General features: G+C 36.3%; 1 protein-coding gene across 1 annotated transcript in view; it reads right to left on the bottom strand.

Moving 5' to 3' along the window:
- LOC148048947 (zinc metalloproteinase-disintegrin-like ohagin) overlaps window positions 1–18,994 on the bottom strand; it is a 29,287-nt gene extending 10,293 nt beyond the window's left edge. The window contains exons 1-12 of the mRNA XM_087703595.1: window positions 18,928–18,994; window positions 16,859–16,962; window positions 15,102–15,178; window positions 13,276–13,354; window positions 12,213–12,289; window positions 10,553–10,751; window positions 9,204–9,263; window positions 7,667–7,738; window positions 6,498–6,667; window positions 5,253–5,337; window positions 4,597–4,727; window positions 1,950–2,136 (exon numbers count right to left, since the gene is read on the bottom strand). Of these exons, the coding sequence (XP_087559721.1) occupies window positions 1,950–2,136; window positions 4,597–4,727; window positions 5,253–5,337; window positions 6,498–6,667; window positions 7,667–7,738; window positions 9,204–9,263; window positions 10,553–10,751; window positions 12,213–12,289; window positions 13,276–13,354; window positions 15,102–15,178; window positions 16,859–16,962; window positions 18,928–18,979 (1,293 nt within the window). The 5' untranslated portion in view covers window positions 18,980–18,994. The remainder of the gene's footprint in view (window positions 1–1,949; window positions 2,137–4,596; window positions 4,728–5,252; window positions 5,338–6,497; window positions 6,668–7,666; window positions 7,739–9,203; window positions 9,264–10,552; window positions 10,752–12,212; window positions 12,290–13,275; window positions 13,355–15,101; window positions 15,179–16,858; window positions 16,963–18,927) is intronic.
- Window positions 18,995–19,242: the final 248 nt, after the last annotated feature.

The following is a 19,242-nucleotide window of genomic DNA, read 5'->3' as shown; positions in this document are numbered from 1 at the left end:
AATCTTTATATATAGTCCAAAAATATTTCTAACCTTACCTTCTCATATCCAATTATTACTTATCATAACAACTCAACATTGTATACATTACTATCATTATCAATTTTTATTTAACTATACCTATTACCAATGGATTTAACTAAGTTTAGCTATTTTTGAATTATACTCTTCCATCTATCAACCTGTATCTCTCCAATAATAGAACAATCTTATATCTACTGCCATTTGTGAATCCAATTCTCCAAACATCTTTTTGAACAAGTCCATACGAAGTAATCTTTGCACCTTCTTGTTTGTGGTATTTCTCATATAATGTTGACGCCCTCTTTTTGTTTCCTTTATCAGCTTGTCTTTAATTCTCAGCAGTGTTATCAAATGTTTTGCAAATAGTATTTCATAGTCCATAAGTTCTTTAGTGTTTTTTTCTCCTTCTATGTCCTGTCCTTTGAAGTAAATTTTCTCTCCATTTAACTTCTCTTCAAATATTCCATTCTTTCCTCCCTCAGAAGTAAACCAATTGTCATGAATATCAACAAGCTCAAATTCTTTATCTCCGTTTTCCATTTCAATTTTTTTGAATTTCCATCTTCTTATTTTGTATTTGATGAACATCCTTTTTCATCACAATTTGTTGCCAAATACAGCAAATAATCCAATTTTCTCTCAATTCTTTCCTCTGTATCAAACACCCTCTTCAAAGCTGAAAGTATCACTTGGAGAGAGGCTTGAAGAGATGCCATGTTTATACGCAGTTGTATTTTTTCTTAAGAGCTCAGCAAAACTGAAACACTCGAAAGTGAAAGCAGACTACAAAGGAACAGCTGTACAATCTTATCAGATCTTAAGCCAGAACAGCCAAGCAATAAAAGTGTCAAGATGTAAAAAGGCAATTTCTAGTCAATTTGTAGCTTACAGGGAGTCAGGAGAAATGTTAGAGTAATCCATCCATTTGAAAAGGTTTACTTAGAATCAATCCATGTAAATAACATTTTAAAAGTAAGATAACCACTGTCCAGAACCATTAGAAAGATCAAAATTGCTGCTAAGTTCTTCTATTCTTTGATTTAAGTTAGTTTTAAAAAATTTTAAACAGTCCGTTTTTGTTTAAACAATAAAAGTTTCTTACCAGCTAAACACTTATCCTCCAAATTGCCCTGACTTTGTCAGCCTTGAAAGACTGGAATTTTTACTGCCAGCAGAAGACTTTAGACCTGCTTTTCTCAATGATTTTGCGATATCCCTGAAATCAGCAAGATGTAATCTTCCTGTTCACCATCTTTTCGGGATGTTTTAGGTCCGTTGGAACCCCCCAGCAATAAAAGTATCGAGTGCGATCCCAGAGCTTTGAGATCGCACGTCGTCTCATCACGGCATCCAGGCTCCATCCCCAATCTGAGCCATTTTCTACTCAGGATGCCAGCCTCTGAAGTCGGCCAGAAAAGATTCACCAACCATGAGTATTAACGCTACCTTTATTAACAGTGTCTTTCATGCCTAGAAATATGTTTCGCCCCATTTATCTTTAGATTGGGGAGAAAATGGGTGGGAGGTACTCTCTTGAGATGCTTGCCATGCCTCAATTGCTTCCACAGGTTAAGCTGTAGGAAGCAGCTCAGGAAAACTGTGAGACAAATAATGTGAAGTAATAATGTGAAGTAATGTAAGGGTTTTCAGCAGGGAAGGATATTCTTGCAGTGATAAATCAGCCATATTTAAAACTGCATTGTCTTCCCAACAGAGTAGCAAGGTATCAAGTCTTTACCTCTACAACTGGTTTCCCAAATCTAAGAAACCAATTCACACATCCATGTACATTGAAGACATATGCATATGCTACCAACAAACCAACCTCTTGGATACCACTTAGAAAGCCAGATGATTTGGCAAGATTTCCCATTTTTTGAGAAACGTCTTGTAATTATCCTTATTCATTCAAAAAAAGAACTTACCTCTGGAGAGCCACAGTCACATTCTTCTCCCTCCTCCACATAGAAATTCCCACAAACTGCATTTTGAAGAATATCTGTGTTCGAGGGTTTGTTCATAACGCATTCTAGGGTCTCATTCATCTCATTCATCATATAGTGCTGATAATCCATTAAACTGCAAGAGCTGAACTGCAGGGGAACTTTTAGACTGTAAAGGTGAACCAAGAATAGATCATGATATCGTCCATATTGGGCCAGGTAAATAATTCATTGCAAAAGCATATAAATGCCGGGGAGGGGAGAGAGGGGAAAATGATTCATGAACAAATGCAGTGATTTTTCTCTATGGATAATAAATAAACTAAGATTACTCTTTGTACCCCTTTATCTTACTGCCAGAGTATGCTCCCTCACTTTTAATTCCATTAAAAAAAAATCTTTTTTAAGAAAATGAATTTTCAATCAGAACTCCATGTGATGTTAGTTGCTCAGGCTACTTCTTGTATCTAGTGTGCTGCCTTTTGTTTTCATTTTTAGTCAGCCTCTCTGTGGAAGGACAGGAATATAATTGAAGGAAAAACAGTGGAATGTTTCTTTTCTTATATTGGAGGGGTTGTAATTTTTATAACAAATGAACGTTTTAAGGCAAAGGAAAAGTTAATGTATTTATTGGACTGTTTCACTCAAAATCCACTTGAGCCTCCTATAATTTCAGAAATGCCAAACTTAAAGACTTGAAAACTATCCCACCCCTAAAAGTGTCTAATGAGGAAGACTGTAATGATGAAGCCATAAAGGCTAACCTCTTCAACACATTCTTCAGTTCAGTCTTTGTCAACTGCAATGGCTACAACTAATTCCAATAATCTACTACGTATAGATTTTACATTAGATAACTGCCACTACCCTAGCTGAACATCTAAGCATCATCTATGAACAGGCTCCTTGCCCGATCTATGGTCATTAGCCATGGCCAGGCCTCTATTTAAAAAGGGAGACCCTAGCCCAGTAGAAAATTACAGACCAATCTCATTGTGATGCATAGCCTGTAAAATCATAGAATCAATTACAAACAAGCCTTCGGATACTCCCTGCATACTTCCTTCCATGTAGATACAGTTCCATTGAGGACTACATGTTGAGTGCGGTTGGTCAGCCTATTATGAATCCATCTGGGGGTGATGCTGTCTAACCCACATTCTTTTACTTTATCTAGTAGTAGATTATGGTCTACCTTATCAAATGCCTTACTGAAGTTCAAATAAACTATATTGACGGCATTCCTCTGGTCCACTAATTTTGTCAGTTTGTCAAAGAATGCAATAAGATTAGTCTGGCATGATCTGTTTTTGACAAACCCATGTTGGTTTTTACTTTGTTTATTTTTAGGCATTCACTAATTCGTTGCTTGATTATCTTTTTCAGGATTTTTCCTGGTATTGAGGTCAGGCTAGACCTGCTTTCTAAGAAGCAGTTTGGTTTCAGGAAAAAATTGTCTTGTAATCTGCAACTTTTACACTGCAGAAATATTTGGACCACATATCTTGACCAGGGTGAAGCAATAGATACAATTTACATAGACTTCAAGCAAGACTTTGATTCAGTGGTGCATGACAAACTACTATTAAAACTAAGCTCTTCTGGCACTTCTGGATCCATGAACAAGTGGAGAGCCATGTTCCTGTCAAACACTCACTGCGACTATACAATAAACTTACCTAAAAGTCATGGCCAGAGGAGTTGCCTTAGACAATTCCTGGGAACTTAACAACTTCAGTTCTTTCCTGTCTTTCCCTCCTTTTCTCTCCTCTCCTTTACTTTCCGTTCTTCCCATTGCATCCCATCCTCTTCCCCTTCCCTTTTCTTTCTTGATGAAATAAAGCCTATCCACAGAACAGCAACAAAATACAGGTAGTCCTCAATGTACGATCAAAAATTGGAGATGTTCTGTGAATCACACAGTCATTTAGGGAATCCTGCTTCCTCCATTGACTTTGCATACTGGAAGACAGCTTGGAGGGTTGCACATGATGGTCACATGAGATGCTGCAACCATCATAAATATATGATGATTTCCAGCCACCTGCATTTTGACTCCAGGAATAAGGGGAGGCTGTGACAGATGTAATTATGAGGACTAAGTTGCAAGTCGAGGATTACCTGTACATTGTTACCTGTTGATTTCAGCAGTCTGCAATATCTGAGAGAGACAGAACGTGTCTTCTGTCTTGGAAAAGTGCTGAGGCAGGAAAGGATGCTAATTTATCTGTTTCCTCCAGCTGTTGCCTGGTTCAGAATCATTTTATTCCATTCTGCTTATAACTTCTTCCCACTGTAGGAAAGTCTTTACTGACTACTTCTGTCTATCACAGTTATTAATGTTTGTTTTCTTGGCTATGCTTCCTACGCTATTTCTCTAAACTCTAGTGTTTTGGAGGAAGCTACTGATGGATGGCTCTTCAATTGTTGAGAGCAATCCTATCTTTTTAAATACAACCAATTTAATTTCACATGGTAAAGTGACACACATATGGCCAAACCCCACAGTTGTGTAACTCTCAAACCATTTTATTTTTTAAGCTCTTGGCATACTTACTTTAACTTTTAATTGTTATCATTTAAATATAACTTGATTGAAAAAACATTAATTATTTTCCTGAATACTTACCCTCCCGAAGAAGCCATAATGCATGGGCCACCTTTGCAAGTGCAGGAAGTTGAATCATGCTGCATGCCCAGATTATGACCGATCTCATGGGCCATTGTTGCCGCAACCATATTTACAACCTTGATATGATCCTGAAGAACAGAGAATACTTTATTTGTTTTTAATCTGCAAGAAATCAAAAGTTAATCCAGCTATTACTAGCATTGAGCTAACACCTTTGTTCAAGCACTTTCTAATGAAAAATCTAAATGAAAAAAGTTAGAAAAAGAGATTTATAATTTGCAAGGCTGTGATTGTATTTCCTGAAAAAAATGTTTCTTTGTTCAAAGAACAAGCAATAGCTGTTAAACTTATTTACCCCTTCACGATGTTCTACAGCACTTTCTAAACAGTTTACAGAGTAAGCACATTGGGTCCTCATTCTACCAAACTCAGAAGGATGGAAGGCACCCTTGAGGCACTCAGGATCAAACTCCTGGCAGTGGACAGAGCATGCCTGCAATAATGCATTGTAACCACTGTGCCACCACAGCTTGTAAGAAACTTTCAAAGCAAGAAAATTTACTATTTTTTTTCATTTAGTAATTTAGAGATTATATGCCTGTATATAAGTTTTCATTGAGTCGAAACAGGTAAACAGTTTAACTTCTACCAACCTGAATAACTCCTGTAGAGTACAGAGAATCACACATACTTCCAATGAAAGCGTATCCTAAAGTTCTTCCATTCATCTTAACAGCCCTATAAGAAAGCAGTGAGGGGGACATAGTTTATAGAAGCTGGAAGCATAATCTAAAGCCTCGGGGCCTATAGAGCCTTCTATGGCTTTTTATGAACTCCTAACCCCATCCATTCCTGCCGGTTTTCAGGGAGCCATAATTCAATTTAGGCCCCACCCACACAAACCATTTAACCAACCAGATGAGATGCTTGGGTGGTGTTAGCCTTAGTTAGGTTGGGGAAAGGAGTTAACACATTGTCTGAATCCAGCCCATTTGGGTTAATTCATATTCCATGTACAGTGAAAACCCCAAACATGAGTTTCTTTAAAAAATAAGTTTCTTCTATCAATTTAGCTGTGGTGTTATTAAAGATTAATTGAGCTTGGAAAAGAAGATTGTGTGATAACTGAAATAAATATCTGTGAGAAAATAAAATGGATTTTTTATTTTATTTTACATTCACTTTGTTTCCTCTCCATCTGTATTGCTCATAACAGAATTGTTATTTGTCCAATATATTACAGCTATAAGCCAACAAATTTATCAATTTCAAGTGTTCCCCAATATTTTATTTTTTAATTTATTCTTGGAGATTTCTACCAATTTAGTTCAAATAATTGTATTAATTAGGCCCATAATTTTTCTTAGATATCAACTGACGTGGCATTCTTCATTTTTCCACTTGAAGTTTCATTCTGAGAACATTTGGAGAAAATGCTGCTATTATAAACCAAGAAGTCTGAAAAAAATCATTTGGTTGCTGATAAATATTGGAAATGGGAAGAAAAATAGATCCTGGCTTTCTTCTAACTTCTAAGGACATCATTCTACATATGCCAAAACACTCAAATTCTCTGGGCCACAGGTAGTTCCCTCTGTCTTCTAAAGTGTTGACATCCAGGCACTCTTTAAAGTTGTCATTAAAGTTGTTAATCATTTGAGTTTCAATGTAGATTCAAGTGAAATGAAATCAAGCTGGATTTTTGACCTGCAACCATTCAAGCCCTGCTCAAGACTAATTCTCATCTAAGAAAAAAAAAGGTTGATTTTGACCCAGAATATAATTTGCACATGGTTTAAGGCATGCAACCCAGAGAAGAACTTCTGTGTAAACATTAACCTTCCCATAAACTTCCACTCCCTGCCACCCTCTTTCCCTCTCCCCATAAGGAGACATACGTTAGTAACTGAGCGTTGTCATTCTTTTTGCGCTTCAATAGAACTGACTTTCTCCATTTTGCAAAGGAGAATAAATTGTTGTCCTCTGATTCGTTGACCAGAAATTTATCTTTGATGGACCAAATTTCTATGCCACTCAATGTTACATGAATTCCCAAAGCTTTATAAACCTGTGGGGTAGACATGGCATCAATGAGAAACTCAAACAGAAGTAAACTTTGAGAACTATTTCAAGACTGAAAGGCAATGGACTATGAAAGGCAATGCCTCTATGGGACAGTGAAATAGAAAAGATTTGGGAGTCAATAAAAGAAAAACTCTGAAGCTCAGGGTGGAACTGGGAGGGGGGAGTCCTTGGTGCTTTATGAACCTGGTGGTTTATTTGATGTTTAGTCAGGTAACGAAATATCTGCAAGGAAACCACCAAACTCAGACAGCATCGAGGACACCACATATTAAAGAATAATAATAATTGATTAAGAAGAAGAAATAGATAAAATGATAAAGAAGACCAAGGTTATTATTCTCTTTAATCAAGAACAGAAGAAGAGGCGGAGGTGTAAAGGGAGATTTCACCCACTGATGTTCCCATTGTCTCCCTGATTCTAACTGATGATCAACAGTGATGATGTCAACATGGCTAATAGGATAGAAGCAGAGACAATATGAGTGGATCTACTCCTAAGTGCCACAATCCAATTCAAACTGGGTTCCTCTCTCCTGTTTTCTTCTCAGGGATCATCTACGTAATCAGTTGAGTTGGACTAGGCTTACTCTGACCATTTCTGTTTAATCTCCAAATTCAGACAATTGATCACAGCCCTGAAAGAATTCAGCTACAGAGATGTAGCACTGATTGAATTCTTGCAACAGTTTTAGACTTGCATCCTCCCAACACAGTGGCTGTATTCACATAAGAGGATTATTAACCTAGTTACTAAACTAACCCATTTTCTGAATTAGGCTTCCATGCTGCATCACCAGCCTACCAAATGATGGAGTTTTGGTGGACTCCAAGTCAGAAAAGTTAGCATTCTTGTAAAAGTCAGCCTCCTAAGTTGTTTTACCTCATTACTTTTGTGGTATGAACACAATGAAAATCTGCATTGGGGCAGGGAGAGGCTCAAGTCCAGAAACAGGGGAAAAAATCTGTTGCCAAGTTTTCTTACCACATTTACATAGTTGATCATATCAAACACCCTCTTCTTTATAATAGTGGTGTTGCGGCTATACTTATTGAACTAGAGAAAAGACAAAAAAGTTAACAAGAGACCATACATTTGGGAATGAAGGGATTGAGGATGAGAGAGAAATAACATGTCAGGGAAAGAAAGGGATTTTTTAAAAAAATTGAATTTGCTGATTTAGGCAAAATAATACTTTTATATCCAAGCAATTCAATGAATTATTTTCATTTCTGATTAGTTTTAGCCTAAATCGGTGCCATTAATATCTTAATGTAATTAATTTTTCAGCACCACACATGGTATTTCCTCCTGGTTGGAGAAAATGTTGGTCAGCCTACTGAAATGCTTTCCTTAATTGGATGCTATATTTCCATGTTCAGGGATATGTGAGATAATCATTTACTATCCATCTAATTATTTGTGTTGTCAACTTAGACAAATAAATAGTGCAGGAATGTTTTGGAGAAATCCACAAAAGCTGAATTTAAATGACATCAGCCTGAGACCAATTATCCTTGATGAGAGCTTGCATAAAATGTTCCTTTTTGCAATAGTACTAAAGTGGAAAGATTAAGCTGGTGTCTGGGGTTTCATGGACTATTTTTGAGTTCATGAACATTCTTTTATTTAGTTAGGGACATGTGCACATATTCAGAGATGGCCAAAAAGAGTTATTTTACTGCAAATGCTGCACTGCTGCAAAGGAGATTGGCTAAGTCAAATGTGAATCTTTCTTCTCTATTAGCAAACAGTTAGCTTCTATTCAAGAAATAGATTTAATTCGGTGGGGAAATAGACTTCATTTGAGTGATACAATGAACATTAACAGTGTATAATTATGATTTCCTGGAACAATCTACTTATTGAAATTCAGTTAGAAATTGTAATTCACACATTCATAGGCAACATAAGGAAGAAATCAATTTCAGATGCATATATTCATAAAAATAAATCAAAATATTTTCTGTTAGGGAAATTTTAAAATTGCATCTCAAGCAAAAATATTAAAAAAAATATCCTGCCAGGCAAGGATGACAAAGTATATATTTATATCTAAATAAAAACCTAATTGAATGTAATAGTTTTGAAATAAAAGAGAAAATAAGGAAAAGTAAAACACCGAGATTTGCCTATCTACCCACTAATTCCAAATTCTACTCATGAATTTTAAAATGCTAGATTGACCTAGTAGAAGAAACGCATGATGATTCCCTTTTACTCTTTTCTCCATTTCAAAATTTCATTTACAGTATCTTCTCTGTATTCAATTTCCTGATCTTGAGATTTCTGGATAAAGTATAATTAAAATTTGGATGGAGTCCAGGAAGAACTAATGTAGAAATTAGAATGTAGTTAAATTCTAAATGTCTCTTAACCATTTGAGTGTAATAACAAAAAAATATCAAAATTTATCATAATTTTAAGATACAATCCAGTTTGAATGTTAATTGAAAAAAGACAGAAAGAAAAATGTGTGCACAATGCAGAAAGAAAATGAAATGCTATCCAGAATACTTACCATTGAATGGTCTACAACTACGAAAAGCTCAAGATATTTTTGGACCGCCAAGATATTTTGCTAAACAGAACAGTAAAGAAAAGATTGTTTAGATACAGTATGTTATTCCCCTCAACCAACAGGTCATCACATACTCAGAAATCTGCATGTTTTACTTCCTGGCCTTGGAGTTTAAGAAATATTGTTGTTGTTGTTTTTTTGAAGAAGAAGACATTTATAGTGAGAGATTTTGCCATCACATGAAACATCTTCTTTGTACAAAATATAGCATGGCATTTGTTTCCAATGGCATCCATTTTTAGAATTTTATGGTGCCTACATTTAGAAATAAATGTGTGTCTGTGTGTATATATAGCTAGTACTGCCCTGGGAAAGAAAAAGCCCCTCCCTCCTGAGTTCCAGTATCATTGTCCACCATTAACCTACCCAAATTGCTCAGGAACTACCCTTATGGCTAAGAGTTGAACCATATCAGGTACATTACTTCCTTCTTTCCATAGGAAAATGTATTCATGCTTTTTCAGCATATGGAACTGCAAGATCAGATTGCCAATTCCATGGGGCAACTTCTTTCCTTGCTGTCTGACAGCCACTTTCTTAACCCTGTTGCACAAGATCCAGGTTGAATAAAGTGACCATGACCTGACATTGAGATTGGAACATTCAAGATGTGAAGGTGACTACAAAACATAAGGACAGCTTGCCATCAATACTAAAGCCATCAATCAAGCCTTCAAGTCTTCATAATCAATTCTGGTGATTGCATTTGCATTTTGGCATTGTACCGTAACAACAACTATTACTCCAAGACTATCACATTTTGACAAAGGAAGTTGAGGTTTTGAATGTCTGGTTATGCTTCATCCAATTTCAATTTCTGCCACCAAATGAAAGTAGAAACTGTGATTTTAGATGCAATATTTTGTCTTCATTTTTTTCTGTCTCCAGTAATGGAGAAAAATGTTGGGAGTATGAAGATCATCTGTGACCAGATTCAATTTGTTAGGTTTGATTCAAAAGTGGCATCCAATTTGATCTTTTGATCACATTTTTTAACTGATTTACAAAGTTAAGATTCAGTTAAATCCATTTTGAACCAAATCTCCAAACTATGTTGGCATGATCATGGAAAATGTTATATACCTGGAAGATGTATTTTCTGTTCATTGAGTTTCCATATTTTATTATTCAGCATGGCTGAAATAGAATTTCAGAAATGGAGGTTCCTTTCCTATGAATTCTTTCCAATCAGTTCCAGAGAATTTATATTTTGCTTTATAATTTATAAACAAATAAGTGTATTCCTGTTTTCAAATCATGTTATACTTGAGGTTGAATATGAGACTTACTTCTTCAGCAGTAACGGACATGTCAAAGGTCTTTTTGATGGACTCATTTGATTTCCAACTGGTGCTGGTTACCCCACAGATTTTGTGGGTCTTGTCCCCTTTTTCTACATTTTCATATTTGTAGACTGCATGGGCTTCACTGTCAGAAAGCTTCAAGGGTTCAATAAGGTACGTCTCACCTTGATGCCTGAATTGTCCTCTATAAAAAAAGTAGACTTTTTATGAATAGGGTGATTAAAGGTGGACAATCAATAGAAGACAATATTTGTACTTCAGGGCTGAACTTCACTAAAGATGTTACCTACTTGGGTAATGAAATGCCTGCAAAAAATCAAATGAATTCAGAGACTTTACGGGACCCCTCAATGGATAATCAATTCTTAACCAGTCAACAGTCTCAATATAACCATGAAATATCTATACAATATTTGCATGAAGACTAAACCTGTTTGAAAGATTCAATTTTTACGTAAAATTTTATTTCATAAAATTATAATATAGTGCATTATCAATGCAATATCAGGGGTTTTCAGTCCTAATGTATAGAATGTGAAGGATGTTTGTGTTTCATTTTTATTATTATAATGTACGAGGTGCAATGACAATAAGGTAAACTTAAACTTATGTCATATGTATATGATACACACACACACATACACACACACAGTGCGTGACAATAAGGTAAAGTTAAAATATTTTATGTCATATGCATGATACACACCATCCGCCAGTCAGTGCCGACTGGCGACTACTCGGAGGAGAGCCTTCTCTGTTGCGGCTCCGACACTATGGAACAATCTCCCCATGGAGATTCGTACCCTCACCACCGTCCAGGCCTTCCGTACAGCCCTCAAGAACTGGCTAACCCGTCAGGCCTGGGGATAATCTTATTTTGCCCCTCCCGAATGCTGAGTGAATGTTGAGTTTTATAGTTTACTTTACTTTGTGCACATTTTTTTTTTTGTATTGTCCTACACTCCCCTTCCTTTTTTGATTGTAAGCCGCCCTGAGTCCCCTCAGGGAAAAGGGCGGCCTATAAATAAACTAACAAACACACACACACACACACACACACACACACACACACACGACCCAAATATTTTAATTTAATTTTAGGTAATAAAATAAAATTTCATACAAAAACTGAATCTTTCAAACAGGTTTAGTTTTACATGCCAAACTATCTCCATACAAATATTGTACAGCTATGTCATGGTTATACTGAGACTGTTCACTTGGTTAGTTAACGTACATATGTATGCATGTATGCATGAATATATGTATGTATCTATGTAATGCAAAGAACAACGCATATATTGGGTGTCATCCAAGACACCTGCAGGATTTAGAAAGAGCTATTGCCAGCAAGTAGACACAGTAGGGAGCTAAATCAGATTTGCCTACATGAGCTTTAAAGTCCGTGTCTCCTTTGTGTATAGGAGCGGTTGTTGCAGGGGGAAAAAATATACTTAGGTTTCAGATTGTGCATCTTGCAACTCTTCTTGGGATCCAAAGTCTTTCTTAATCCTGCAGATGTCTTGGATGACCCCAATTAATTTGTATGAAAAACTGATGCTCTTTTTTGACTATGACAATTCCAAGAACAGTAATAATATTTTCATTCTTAATAAAGTGAACAAAACTTAAGAGACTATCTTACTTCAATCCGTCACATACACTGATGACTGCAGTTGAGTCAATGTCATTCTGGATGCGTCCATGATAATAGCAGTGATCCTGCATGGAGGCAAGAGGACTACACTGGTTAAAGCTTGTTTGCAGTGTGATTTGATGAGCAGAAGTGCAGTTCCAATGTATTCCACAACATCAATGAAACAATGAATAATGAATAATAAGCAACTATTTCAAAATATTTTGATTGAGGATGACAGAAAATCTGCTAGAATTGATTATTCAGAAATTAACATAGGATAAACACAACTCTAGTGCTGCACCACAGGATTTGCTGAATAAACTTTCAAACTATGTTCTAAACTCTTATCATAATGTAGGAAAAACTTTGCATTTAATAATGTTACCAATTGATTGTTATTTCCTTGAACCCACACAATAAAAACTTTCAGAAACACATCAAAGATATAAATAAGCTACAGTAACACTATGTTAAAGATTCATATATAACCAGGAAGATTCCAACTGGTGTTGAAATTTGATTCCTAGCATCTTCTAGGAGAAGAGTCAGGTAGAAATTAAAACCAACAGATTTATGTTACAACAAGAAAAGAGCAGCTGGTGTGGCCTTTGAAGGGGCTAATCCACAAGTAGAAAATTTGGGGAGACAGAAGATGCAGTTTTAAATCAATATGGGGCAGGTGGCAGAGGACCTAAGGAACCATGTTACAGTTGTGATATTATAGCTGGTTTGACCCATTTTACTGTGGTATTCTGTTGAAGCAAAATAATAGTATTCCTGAGGTTCTCATACTAAACCTCTTTGTTGAGCTCACACCACAAAATATTTGTTTTTAATCAATAGGAAACAACTGATTGATTAAAATACTGCCCTATTAATTCAATAAGTAGAACTGACTGGGTTTTAACAACCCACACATCTTTACACAGAACATGGTCAATATAAGACACTTCATCCGTATACAGTCCTTCTTCTTTGAATAGCCTGGTCTTGCATATGCCTATTTGGAATATAGTGCACAAATATTCTTTCCATTTACTTCATAAAAGTGAGACACTCTGAATATTACCTCAACCGGAGGGCTTGTTGTAATTTCTCTGTCATCAGGGGAATAATGAGTCTCGGTGTAATCTTTGGAAAAAAGTCCTCTGAAAAGAATGAAAGGAAGAGAATATATATGTCAAGAATTAAGTAGGAACAGAGATAATTCCATATTCAGTCTACAATTAGTGTATAATGGCATTTTAAGGATATTTTTTGGTGTCAAAGGAAAGGAGCCAGCATTTCAATCTGATCAGGTATGGCTATTTATGAGTCATGCACAGCATTCCAGATTTTCCTGAGGAGAAAGGTTTGTACCATGGAAACTGTGCAATCATCAAGGCTCAGAGGTGGTATGATTACCACGAGGCTCCTGGATTCTTCTAACCCATGCAACCATCAGCTGAAGCTACTAGGTCTGCAAAGGAGAGCAGTATATCTCCCTTTATTCAAGAGGTTCACATTGCTTCATGAAGAAAGGGATGCCTTGAACCTTCATTCAGAAACATCTCTCTTGATGTTGCAAACTATAGAATTGGGTCACTATCTACTCCTGGTGTCACATCCATTCCATTCCTTGGTACATAATTCTATGTTGCCAGCCTTGCAAGTGTTGGAAGAAATATCCATTTGGTTCAGTTCCAAGCCAAGAAAAAGACATTGGAAACATGGAGGCCATTTGGAAAGGTGGTTTAATGGAGCAGAACCATCAAGCGCATGGTCCTGGTGCAGCTGAGCACATGGAATTTAGAGAGAGAGTGGTATTTATACCTCTTTTGGGCTTTGCACTTGAACTTCCTCTCCCTGTACACGGACATGCATTCTATTGGTTGTTGTAGGGGTCATAGCTAGCTCTGAGCCAAGTTTGGTTGAAGCTTGGTCTTCTGATGCTATAAAGGGGCTTCATGGACAATTGCTATTTTGGCTGAAGGCTAACCATACCTTTGTTCAGAGTTAGACCTTGCGGCAGGCAGTAATGGGTTACCAAATCTGCATTTCTAATGCTGCTCCAGATATTTTTTTGGGAGGCGGGTAGCGGGGGAGAGAGCTGACGCTCTGAGTTTCTGTCTTAAGATTTGTATTTCTCTTTTAGGGGAAATACTGTATTCTGCCTTTTTAAATATTTCTCAAAATATTTCATTCTTCTAGGAGGTGGGTAGCTTCCATGTAGGCATAACTTTGGTATTCCTTACTAGTCTCTCACCTATAGCCCTGCTTTGCTTTCAGGTCCGAACATGGTCATCCAGATGCTACCCTAAATTCTACATAGTCTTCATAGTTAAACATTAAAAAAGGGACCACAATACTTTTTAATGTTTAAAATGATATAAGATATCATTTTTTGCAGTTTATGCTCCATAATAAAGGCAATATATATTTGGAGGGCACATGTTGCATGGTCAATGCAAAAATACACTCTGAAATCAAAGCCAGAACTTCATTCCAAATATTAGAAATATTATACAGATTGATGGGGTGGAGTAGCATGAATGTGTAAACAATAATTTTTAACTCTGTGAAGTATTTCATAAATAAGCTTTGTAATTCAAGATCCAGAGGTTTATGAGCCTTGACTAGTTCAACTTTATCTAGAATTGTTAGAGTCAAGCACAGTAGCAGTGAAAACAGGAATAAAACATTCTCAGTTCTGGGCTGAGAAATAATTAATTGATTCAATAAGTATATTTACCTCACCAATTTAATCAGTAAATTGGTAACAACAGTAAATTGTTAACATTTAAATTAAATTTTCCCAACAAAGCAATACAATTATTATTTCTGTAGGGTTTTATCTAAGAATAGGCATTTTAACCTTCTCTTAGCAAAGATAAGAGGACTTCTGAGTTCACATACCTATTTTTTTCTAAGTGAAGGACCACTGGTTCTCCGTTCATTTTAAATTCATATTTCATGGTATCTTCATACTTCATCTGAAATGCAAATAGTTCAGGGTTCATTTCTTAAAAAGACAAATAAAATGTGTATCTTCTGATCAATTCAACACACTTGTCAAATGTATACACATAGCCAATTCATTTATTAGATTTAGAATATTTCACCTAGTGCTTGAAAAGCAGTATAAAATCTTCTTAAATTAAATTAAACTTTCTTGTATAAGTTCAAGATCTCCTCTAATTCAACATCTTGGTGAATGAGGTTTGGCTGGGACATAGAGACAAAAGTCATACACTGGCTTCCATGGCTGAGGATATACTGGTATCTGGTCCTTAGTTCCAACTCTGAGCTGTAACTACTAAATCATCTTCACCACTTTTATATTTCAAAGTGATGCATTATGGGAAGCTAGAAAGGATATTTTTATATCTCATGGTTCCCAGTTGTCACAGCTGCCCATCATCTTTTATGAAGGATGACCCAAGAGCATAAAAAATGGAAAAAACCCTCTGTTAAAATTACCTATTAATAGTAACTTTGGTCAGGCATAAGAGACCAGATTTATGTGTGTAGTGTTCAAACTAAAAGTCAGCTAAGTTCCATGGAACTTTGTGTGTGTGTTTGTGTGGTGTGTGTGTTTGTGTGGTGTGTGTGTTTGTGTGGTGTGTGTGTGTGTGTCTGTGTGTCCTAGATCTGCTGCAACTCTACAATGATTCAAGGCAAATTTCCTGCTTGATCCCTCCTCCCTGTCTGTCTAGGCATTTCTGAACATTTTATGGCTATAATAACATTCACATTATGAAATCTTAATCTTCTATGTTGCCAGGAGTCTTCTCAATTGTGTGAAAATTGGGTGGTTGTGTAAATGTGTTTCATAAATAAAGGTACAGGTACATAGATTGATATGCAAAAATCCAGAAGACCATTAGATGGCAGCAAAGCTCTGTTGGCTGAAAACAAGTATTTGATAATTCTAATAATTCTGCCCAGTAGAATTCTTCACTCCCATGAAAAATTAAGGCTTTGTAAGTTACAATTATGCATGGAGTTTTCTCATACTTCTGCAATTTGACGGGTTTTTAATCAAAGTGAAAATGACTTTCAGACATTTGCAGTCTTACAAGACTTAGCATATATCATCTTTACTTGCAGCTTTATATATAAATCCATCTTTGAAAGTTTTATTCATAAGTGTCGGACTAGTATTAGATCCAATCTAAAGAGGAAACTGGATCGCAATTATAACCCGCCCCCCAATCACTTTTCATAGTCTGACAAATATGTGACTTTGTAGTAATTTCCCGTTACAAAACAGAACAAATTTAACTTTAAAAGGGCCCATAAATATAGTGGGAATTTCAGGGAAATTTGTCCTAAGAACCACATGGCAAAATTGTGACAGTAGTAGATTTTTAAATGTAAGAAAAATAGGAGAAAAACTGTAAATCTTGAACAAAAGTTAGAGTCAGATTCCTAAATAACAAACAAACAAACAAACAAACAAACAAGTAAGTAAGTAAGTAAGTGAGTAAATAAATAAATAAATTAATAAATAAATTGATTGATTGATTGATTGGCATTTGTTAAGCAAAAATGAGAACAAGAATAAGAGAATAAAAGGACAATGACAGGGATGACAGCCATGTCAGTGCACTTATTCACTCCCCCCTCTATTGACACTCAAATTAGTTGATGAAATGAAGATTATTTCTTACCTTTTGCTCACGTTCAATTCTGCTTTTGGGCAATGGATGGATTTTTTGTGGATATACTACTTCATAATCGTTAACGTTCCCAGCTTCCAGGATTATAGAACTCCCTTCACAAGAAAAGGAAAGAAAAGTTCTACCATTTTTGCATCTAGAACAGTTTTTCAGTTATCAATGAAGAATGGGGTCCTTTTCTGGTGGAGCATAGCACCGAAATTCAGGTTAGTTTTTTACAATTTACTATACAATGTTTGATAACTGGGAGTAAAGAAGGAACACTTAACTACATGAAATCCCAGAACTGCAGACTGTACTAAAAGGGCAGAAAAGTATCCCAGAGGAAAGTAGTGGAGAATCACTTCCATTCTGCAGCCAAGCAAAGCCCTTGACTATCACCATGTACTTTCCAGAAGCTGATTCAAGTCAGGAGTCTGGGTCCTACAGTAGATGATGCCCTACGGAGACTGACAACGATATTTGTTTATTCACGTTTTAGTCAAAAATTTCCTAATTTTAGTCAAATTTCCTAAGGTAGAAAGTGATTGAAGTCTAAGCACAACTAGAACTTGACCTTGGAAATGTATCTTCTGAGGCTGATGGACATCTTGCAAAAGTAGCCCCCAGAAGAAGTTTACACCTTACTCATAGTTTTATGTACCTGCCCATTTGTACCTGATGCTCTCAGAAACATAGGAGGTGTTCAATTCCCCACATTGGAAAGAAAAGTTACTATTCCCTCCTGCTTAGAGCACAGAAAAAGCAGTGTTTTCCTTTATTGTTCTCCATAAGTTACTGTTTTAATTGTGGAAGCTTCCCACTTGATAAGGGTGACTCCATCTGTCAGCCTCTGCTTCACTTGCTTACTATCGGCTGCCATAGAAAAAGGGGGGTGGGGCATAGTATTTGGGAAGGGAATTGTGTGGTACTGGAGGAGTTAGAAGGGAGTTTTGTTCTCACCATCTTCTTCGCATTCTGATGGCTGATGTTTGGACTTGGTGAAGGTAAACCATCTCACATACCAACCTGATGAGCCCTTTTGATGATGCACCCCATGTGACACCTTAGGGAGTTGCAAATTGGACACTGGGCTGGGGTAATTGAAGGGAGGGGGCTGGGTAATCATTTGATATGTACTTGTTTGCGCCTTTTTGTTTCAGATCTTGCTTTCCTTTTTGCTGCTTTCAATTCATATCTAATAAAAATACTATATCTCTATTCAAATGGAATTGAGGTTTTTCTTTCTTGGATACTAAAAGAGGCATGCCTGATATTAAGCAAGATTTGATTTTAAAAAAAACCGGGTTACTCTAGCCAGCTATTGACCCTTATCTGTGTTTGGGCAGCCATTTAAGGCAATCAAATATTACTGTTTGTAATGATATCTGGGAATGACTTGGGAGCCAGAAGGAAGAGACTGCTTAACTGGCATGTCAAAGGTATCTCAGCCCACAGAAGGAAAGAGAACATGGGAAGCAAGTCAGAAGGGGCCCTCCCTGGTTTTCTGGAGAATGAAAAGAAAGGAGAGAAGAAATTAATTAAGATAATTTAAATCTTGCATTGAGGATAGTCTCAGATTAGCTTCAGTGGCATTTGAAGATTCCCTGAAGATAACTTGAAGTGGTTTGCTCAATATTATGCAACTTTAATTACATGGTTTCTAATTGACCTAGTGGAAGAAAATTAAAACTGAAAACACTTTAAAAATATTTTACTTCCTGAATTGTTCTCTTTTTTTTTTCAATAACCTCTGTCCCTCTGTCCTGTTCAGTCTTTTACTCCTTTTTTACTCACATTACTGGAAAATATACCTGACTTGAACATGCTTTTCTTTTGAGAGTGTTAGGTCTTTTCTTTCTTGGGATCTGTTTGCTGCTTGACAAAATTTAAGCAAATACAAAAAAATCCATTCATTCATAACAAATACAGTATTAGGGAGCTTACTTTTGGCAAATCTGTAGAAAGTAAAGTTGAGCAAAGTTTGATTAATCATCGAAGAATAACCATAGAAACCTGTTGGATGAAATAGCCTTTTAGCAGTAAGAATCTGAACGAGGAAACCAAAGAAAACATCTTACCTTGATATGGGAAAACCGCTAAGCAGACAGTTACCAAGAGACCTTGGATCATTTTGAAGCCTGGAGTTGGCTGATGGTCAAGGAATCTCTTTCTGCTTTCAAGCCAACTTGAGCTTTTCTCCTGTTGACTATGAGAAGCAAGTAATTTCATTCATGCCCTTATATGAGAAGATGTTTGCTAAAGGATTTGCCCAAATTCTGAGTTGCCATCATACTATTGGAGGGCATGTTTCCAACTAACTTAGTGCTAACTATTACACATGAAGGGTACTTTGAAGGCATCCGTCAAAGGAGGGGATTAAGTGGTCATAAATT

The sequence above is a fragment of the Thamnophis sirtalis genome, unplaced genomic scaffold (assembly GCF_051295495.1).
Source record: "Thamnophis sirtalis isolate CommonGarterSnake01/CBP01778 unplaced genomic scaffold, rThaSir2_p1.2 scaffold_2, whole genome shotgun sequence".
In the NCBI taxonomy this organism is placed as follows: Eukaryota; Metazoa; Chordata; class Lepidosauria; order Squamata; family Natricidae; genus Thamnophis; species Thamnophis sirtalis.
This window is presented reverse-complemented; position numbering and strand designations above follow the sequence as displayed.